Source organism: Pteropus alecto, unplaced genomic scaffold (genome assembly GCF_000325575.1).
Source record: "Pteropus alecto unplaced genomic scaffold, ASM32557v1 scaffold160, whole genome shotgun sequence".
Taxonomy (NCBI): Eukaryota; Metazoa; Chordata; class Mammalia; order Chiroptera; family Pteropodidae; genus Pteropus; species Pteropus alecto.
This window is the reverse complement of record NW_006429864.1, coordinates 1,282,417-1,289,980: the sequence shown is the minus strand read 5'-3', so window position 1 is coordinate 1,289,980 and position 7,564 is coordinate 1,282,417. Positions and strand designations below refer to the sequence as shown.

The window sequence follows — 7,564 nt, the reverse complement described above, 5'->3', positions numbered from 1 at the left end:
TTAACTCTGAACTGGTGCCAGGTCCACAGAGTAGGGAAGGAGTCCCCTCCAGTCAATCAATCAGTCAGCAACCCCGCTTCACGCCTGCTATGTGCTGGGGCCAGGGACGCAACCCTAACCCAGCCCCATCCTCAAAGGCTCAGACTAACAAGTGAATACCTAAATAGGAATTTCAGAGAGTAATGAGGGCTACGAACCCTGGGTGAGTTACCTCACTCTGTTGAACTCATTTTCCCCACCTGCAACTCCAGGAGAATGGCAACCTTCTGCCACTCAGGCTGTCTTAATGCCCAGTGTGTGTTCAAACAAATCCTGTACATGCAGGTCCACAGTAGCCCTTGTCACAATTGCCAAAACGTGGAAAGGACTCAAATGTCCATCAGCTGATGACTGGATAAACAAAATGCAGTCTATTCACACAGTGGAATATTATACAGCCATAAAAATGAGTGGAGCAGTGACGCATGCCATAACATAGATGAACCATGGAGACATGATGAGTGAAAGAAGCCCGACCACAGTGTGTGATTCGATTTATATAAAATGTCCAGAACAGGCAAATCCATAGAGACGAAAAGCAGATTAGTGGTCACCAGGGGCTGGGGAATGGGGAGTGACTGCTAATGGGGATGGGGTCATGGAAATGTTCCGAAACTAGACAGAGGAGATGGTTGCACAATATTGTGAATGTGCTAAACATTATGGAATTGTCTACTTTAAAATGATAAATGTTATGGTATATGAATTGTACTTCAATAAAAACAAAAAAGCCTAGACTCAGGCAGTACCCTTATGTACCCCAAACACCCTGCACGGCCCAGCCAACCTCTTCTCCATCTGCTGAGGACAGAGGAAACCTCTCTCTATCCTCCATCATTCACACTGCCAGCCATGTAACTGCACCAGGGGAGAGGTGTGGGACATGGGGTTTGGCTCCAGCCCGAGCTCAGCTTTCTTTTTTGTCTCCAAGCTTGTTTCTCCTCCTGTACAATGGGCCCTTTACCCCTCGTCAGCCTGGAATTCAATCCAAGATCCTGACCTAGGATGGCAGTCAAGGCCACCCCAGCTTCCTCAGCAGCTGGAAGAAGATAAACCAATTAAGCCTAGGCTCTTTCTCCATATTTTTATTTTTAAAAAAATAATTATACAAAAGAGAACAATTTAAGGCTTATTAGAAATGCTGAGTCCCAGGCTGGGACTCTGCAACTGGGGGCTTGTCCAGTTGCCCTTTCCCACTTTGTCTCTCCAGGACATAGGGGTCTCCAGAAACACACTGGCCCTGCTGTGTCACCCCAGGATGACCTCTGTCCCCAACGCCTGGTTGAATGCTCTGCTGTCACTATCTTAAAATTCTTAATAATCCTTGAACAAGGATTTCATTTGCAAGTTACATAACTGGCTTTGTCCGTTCCCCTCTGAACCTAGGCCATATAGCACCCAGGCAGCTCTGTGTCTGGAGTACCTGGAGGAGCCCCTAGGAACTTCCAGCCTGGGGCAGGAATCTCTGGCTTTCAGAGGCTTCAAAGACTAGAGCCACTGCACCTGCAGCCCACAGGCCCCACATGGCTCCCATGACCTTCTTCCCCAAATGCCCCATTCCTGGGCCCTCTCGCCTTGCCCTCTGAGCCCCATTTCTAAGATGAACGGGGCAGTCTCCAACCATCACTCAGCTCCGACATTCTCCGACTTCTCCTCCCTCTTGCTTGCCTGCCTGCTGAGCTCCTATTCATACACCAAAGCCTCAGCTAAAATGCCCCTTCCTCTAGAAAGTCTTCTCTGTGTCCTCTCTGGATTCTCTCAGCCCTGAGACCCTTCCTCTGGTCCCATAAGACTGGAAGTATTTATGTCTGGCTTTGTCTCTTCAGACTGAAAGCCCCTGGGGCACCCAACCCCGCCCACAGGCCAGCACAGACAGCTTGAACGGTCTCTCAGATCCTGCATCTGATGCCTTACGAGGCCCAGTCCAGATAAGTCAGATCCCAGACTGGTTCTCCTTCTGTCCTGTGTGATATCAGAACAGCCCTGCCCTGTTCCAAGACTTGGTTTCCCCAACTTCAGTGCAGTCGGGCTGGTCTGCTCTTGATCCAGCCACTCCCCATGTCCACAGTGGCTGGAAGTATATGGGCAATCTCGTTCCTCAAGGTATCCACTTCCACTCAGCAGGTCATGCAGCGTGGCCTCATGGCCTCCGAGGGGGGGTTTGGATCCTCCTGAGGGAAAAGAACCCATCAAGCCTCAGGGGGCACCAGAGGCTCCGCAAGTTTCCCCCTTGCTAGTCTCCAGTGCAGTCAGCCAAGGGGAACCCCTAGAGCAGACTTGGAATCAAGGCTGGTTCGGGCCCTGAACATATGCATGGAAGTTTCATCATTTAAAATTCCTGTGTCTTCCACCCTTATTTTGGTTCCCAGGGCCTAGAGAGGCATGGGGGCTTCTTGGACCTCCGAACTCACCTCAGAGTACAAGGGCGGTGGGCGGTAGCGGAACTCCTGGATATAGGCAAAGAAGGGGCCTTCGAGGCTCATGTCGAAATCCTGAGGTGGTAGGAAGGGGCTCTGCCCCACTGCTGCCACATCATCTACTACCTCTGAGTACTCAGGAGGGGCTGGAAGTGAGAGGGGGTAAGGCTGGTGAGGAGGGAGCCCCAGAACTGGGAACAATGGCCAGGAGCCTGTTTGTGCCAGTTCTGGGCTGCCAGGCTATGTGCTCTCAGCCTGGGATTCTGGGGAACCTGTGGTCACCAACATGATTATTGTAGATGGGAGTGTTGAGGCTGAGGAGGTGGAGTCAGCCTGGCACCGCTTCTGCCCAGCACCCCTGCCCGCCCCGGGATAGCAGGACAGGGTGCTCACCCTCTGGCCGCTCTGGCAGGGCCCCTAGCCCCCAGTCCAGCAGAAAGCTGGCATGGCTGCCCACACTGGACGAGCGGCTGCCGAAAGGGTGCAGGGGAACAGTGCCGATGACCAGCGGCAGCTCCAGGAGCAGCTTGGATGTGCCCGGGATGTCCACGAAGACCTTGAGGAAGAAGCCACAATGGAGGATGCCCAGGCGGCCTCACCATACCTGCCTTCTAAAGAAGGAGGCCCTTCCTGTGCTGGGAGGCCCCAGCTCCAGCCTAGGGAGGACTCTGTCTGGGGACAGAGCAGATGCAGCCCCCCCACAATCTCCTATAATACTCCACCTTGAGGGCATAGTCCACATGCAGCACACGACAGTGCAAGATGGAAGGGCCCACGGGGGGGATCCGAAGTGCCCGGCCCTGCCACAGTGCGTGCCGCCCGGGGCCTACAAGCTCCCCGGAGAGACTGGCCACCACTGCTCGTTTCTGCTTGCGGGCGCCTCGTGCCATGAAGGTCTGCGTCTGGACTACGGCCGCCCGTGGCAGTACCGGGCGCGTGGATCCGTTGTCGATCTCAGCGAAGACAGGGATTACCTCACCTGTGACAGGAAGTGGCAGGGCCTCAATTTCCCCACCTGCGTTCCTGTCACTGGCCCTCTTCCCGATCAGGCCACTCTCGTCTGCTACCTGGTGTGTACCCCTTGCGGTCGATCTTGGCCGAGAGGGAGACGAGGCCATGGTTATTGTACCAGGATCGGGCGACTTTCTCCCGAGCTCCTGCTTGAGGGGCCTGACAGGAAAGGGACATAAACGGGTCACTCTGTGCAAACCACAGACCTGTGGGGCTTGAGCTTCCAAACCACCCCAAGCTGAGGGAGGACTTGGGGAAGGGCTTAGTTTCCTGGTTTCTTTTTAACAATCTCAGAATTATCAGTAAAATGGATCCAGGAATTATGATCCATTTCACAAAGCTAAAAATGAAATGAACAAGCCAAGTGCTTAATATGTAATCAGTGATCAATAAGCCATTATTGCAAACCCTGGTTCTACTCTGTTACAGACAAGCCATCTGAGGCTCAGAGAGAATGAGACTCTTGCCCCAAGCCACAGAGCAAATTGGCACAGCTAGGATTTGCACTGTCTCCACTGAACTTTACAGACATTCCCATGCCTCTCCCTGCCAGGACCCAGCAGTAACCCCTACTTTGTGAAGGGATTGAGGGGCCAGTCGGGGTCACCCAGCAGCCAGCCAGGCCCCATCGCACCTCCCGGGGCAGCCAGCCACTCACCAGCAGAGCAGGTGTGTTGATATCCACAGGCTCAATAACAGTAAACACCTTTTTTGCCCGGCGGGCAGGGACCCAGGGCCGGTGCAGGGTGGCCTTGATGCAGTATCGGACACTGCCGTGTTTACCTTCAAATGAGGTCACCAGGGTTCTGGGGATGGAAGGAAGGGGCTTCAGGGACCAAAATACAGAGACTCGCAGGTTGGTGATTCCCAAAGACTTAGAGAGTTTGAGAGACACAGGGACACTCCTGAGGGCTTCCCAGGGGACAGTCTTGGGGATCAGAGGTTCCCAGATATCAAGCAGTGAAGCCTCAAACCTGAAACGGACTCCCCCACAACCCCAGATGACTCACGGAGGTAGCTGGAAGCTGAATGGGAACTCGTGGCGCCCAGGAGGCAGCGTGGTTGTCTCTCCAGTGTCTGCAGGTAGGAGCAAAAAGGGGTGGTTCAGTGGCAGCGCGAGGTTCCCGGGGCGCGCAGCACGTGGGCTGCGCAGGGGTAACCGGCCGTACCTGGCGCGAGAAACGTGGCACTGTGGCTCAGGACCTCCACGCGCTCGCTGTAGCTCTGCGTGTACGCGGTGCTGGAGCCAGTGCTGCGCGACTCAGTCCAGTGTACGTGGGCGCGGCCCCGCGCGCGCAGCCTCAGGGCGCCTACGCGAGCCGAGCCCGCCAGCTCCAGCAGCACCCGGCCGGCCACGACCTGGCCACCACTAAACACCGGATCGGCGCCCGCGCTCGCGCCGTCCAGCTGTACCACGAACGCCTTCACTTTGTCGAACAACATCGCGCCGGGGATGCGAACACGCCACGAGCGGACCCTGGCTTCGAACTCCCGACGTAGCGGTGAGAGGTGCGGACGCAGCTGCCTCAAGACGCGAAACCACCGCGCTCGCCGGCCGTGCCGGAAACTTCGTGGTCTGCGCCGGCGCCGCCTTTATATAGCGGGGAGGGGCGGGGCAAGACTCAGACCCCGCCTCCATGAGAGAATAAACCAATGGTGTGGAGAGAGGTGTGGCTCCACCCAGGCGTGGCTCCGCCCAGATGTGGAGCACGATAACGAACTCCCAGATTCCAGGCCCCCTATCCTCCACTCTTGTGAACTCTGGAATGAAACTGAAGCACTGGGGCCCAGAGCCGGTCTCTCGCGGATCCGGGGGATAAAGAGGAGAAACTGAGGCCCGGAGGCGGGGCCTAAGCCTGAAGTCACCCATGAAAGACCATTCTATTCCTGGGTTTAATCATCAACAGGCCACCACTTGCAGACGTGACTCAGGGCATGTCCAGCCTGAGCTGGAGGGATGTGGAACCGCCTGGCTCAATCGGGTTGCTCTGAGCCTAGGTCGCCCTGGCGTCAGTTTACCCTTCTGGGAAGGGTAATGGGAGAGGGAGGAAGATATAGGTGGGGCCTCCTTCCCTTTGGGCACCTGCTGACCCCCTCCTCTCATTCGAACCCTGCTCAGCTGGGTAACCCCAGACTAGTGACAACATCTTGGAGACTGAGTTTCCACGTGCAGAGCCGGAAGAAAATCAGCACCCATCTCGGAGGGTTGTGCATGAATCACAGTGTCGCCCCTACTTGACCCCTCCTAGAGCTCGTTCTCGGATCACCAGTCCGCTCCCGACGCACAGCCACTCTGTCGTGCCTAAGCGCTTTAGCCCAAGCTGTTCCTACCACCTAACGTTCCTTTCCCAACCTCAGGTCCTGGCAAACTCCTACTTGACCCCTAGGCCTAGCTCTCGTGCCTACTCCAGATACATCCAGCCCCGGTCTTTTCACAAAGCAGGGCGCTGGGGAAGCTCCAAGCACTCCCAGGTTCAGGGATGAGGTGTGCCCTCCGGGCGGGATGACCCCTCTCTGGGCTTCAATTTCTCCAAAGAACAGTAGGTGGCGTTTCTAAGGAGAGAGTCACCTCCCTGCTATCTGCGGGGAGCCTTTGCCCTCTGGTGGCAGCGAGATGCATTGCTACTTGAACCCATCTCTTACCTTGGCTATCCCTTTGAGTCTACCTCAGGCCACTCTGAGTCCCCTTTAGGCCTAGGCACCCCAAGTGGGAGACAGCCATAACTGGACAGTGTCAGCCCATGACAGGGGTCACAGCAAGCTCAAAGGGAAGGACAGAGGCTGTCAACTCAGTGATCAGAACTTGGAGGGCTGCCTGAAGGATGAGGCTCTGGACCTGATATAAGGGGTTGGGACCTTCTCTCCAGGCCAAGTGGAGCCTAGAGAGAGGACAGGACGCCATAAGCCAGGAGGTGGGGGTTGAGGTGACCCTATTGGGAAAGAGGAGCTCCTAATGAACAGTGCATTTTACAGATGGATCCCCAGAGGTCCAGAGATGGGCAGAGTCACATGAAAGCTTAGAAAGTTTCACCCTTTCAGTGTCTTAAGGAAGCGACCATTGAGTGGGGAACTGTAGGGTGAGAGCAGTCCCAACTTCCCTTGAGCCTCAGGGGTTAGGGAAGTGCCTCTGGGGCCCCTTCCTGCCACACTCCATGCCTGCTATACCTCAGTTTCCACAGCTGTTCAGGAAAGTCTCCCGCACTTAGCGGCTGTTAGGACAAGGCTGCAAGGTCAGGTCTGAGCTGCCTCCTGCTGCACATTTTGTAGATGGGTATAAGGGAGGAGGGGGCCAGGGCTGCCCAAAGAGGCCCACATCCTCTGCAGTTCTTTCTGTGGCCTCTGTTCTGTTCCTGAGGGTGGGGAACTGAGGTTCTCAGCAGTTAAGACTCCCAGTCTAATCTGACCCAACCCCAAGTCTTCTCCTCCTCACCTGCAAAGGCCATCAGAACCCTTAACACAGGAAAGAACTCGCCCCTGCAAACACTGTGAGGTAAACTGAGGGAGGGGGCACTGGCAGAGCAAGCTCGGAGTGGGGGGTATTTTGGGGTCCAGAGAAGATCTCCTGGCTCTACCCAGGGATTCCCCCAGACAGGGGGTCTCCACCACACAGACTAAATCAAGAGCGTCCAGACTTTGGCGCAAGGTTTGGGTGGGTAAGGTTCCCAGACCCTGGGAGGGATTCCCAGGAGAGTATTTTTTGGGGCGGGGGGGAGAGGGTAGGTCGGTGGATGTCCCGTTGGGAGGGCCTAGACCCTGGGGAGGAGGTCCCCATTTTTTGAGAAGGATCACCGGATCGCATAGCCCATAAGTTGAAAGGCTCCCCACTCTCGAGGGGTGCGCAGACTTGAGGAGAGGGACACACAGACCTGGGGAGAGGGTGCCAGAGGATCCTGGCTATGGGGTGGGGAGTGAGCTGCTCACCTCCGAGCAGCAGCTGCCGTCGTCGCAGGTACGTCTCGGTGGCCGTGAAGTCGCTGGACACAGCGTTGACACCCACGCTTCGGCCCTCCAGCCAGTGCGTGGCCGCCTCGCCATGCGCAGCCACTTTGAGCGCTCGTACCCGAAGCGGCGCCGCCGCCTCAAGCAGTACCCAGCCG

At 56.1% G+C, this 7,564-nt stretch overlaps 1 protein-coding gene across 3 annotated transcripts in view; it reads right to left on the bottom strand.

The window, feature by feature from the left end:
* Window positions 1–1,109: 1,109 nt before the first annotated feature.
* Window positions 1,110–7,564, bottom strand: part of ARRDC2 (arrestin domain containing 2) — a 7,087-nt gene continuing 632 nt past the window's right edge. Inside the window, exons 1-9 of one of the 3 annotated variants that reach the window (XM_006904294.3) lie at window positions 7,389–7,513; window positions 4,637–5,058; window positions 4,478–4,544; window positions 4,126–4,273; window positions 3,524–3,626; window positions 3,179–3,435; window positions 2,850–3,012; window positions 2,451–2,602; window positions 1,110–2,210 (exon numbers count right to left, since the gene is read on the bottom strand). In XM_006904294.3, coding sequence (XP_006904356.1) covers window positions 2,157–2,210; window positions 2,451–2,602; window positions 2,850–3,012; window positions 3,179–3,435; window positions 3,524–3,626; window positions 4,126–4,273; window positions 4,478–4,544; window positions 4,637–4,910 — 1,218 coding nt within the window. In that variant the 5' untranslated portion in view covers window positions 4,911–5,058; window positions 7,389–7,513 and the 3' untranslated portion in view covers window positions 1,110–2,156. Of the gene's footprint in view, window positions 2,211–2,450; window positions 2,603–2,849; window positions 3,013–3,178; window positions 3,436–3,523; window positions 3,627–4,125; window positions 4,274–4,477; window positions 4,545–4,636; window positions 5,101–7,388 lie in introns of all 3 variants that reach the window. The other 2 variants (XM_015586989.2, XM_006904295.3) reach the window with 2 other exon arrangements.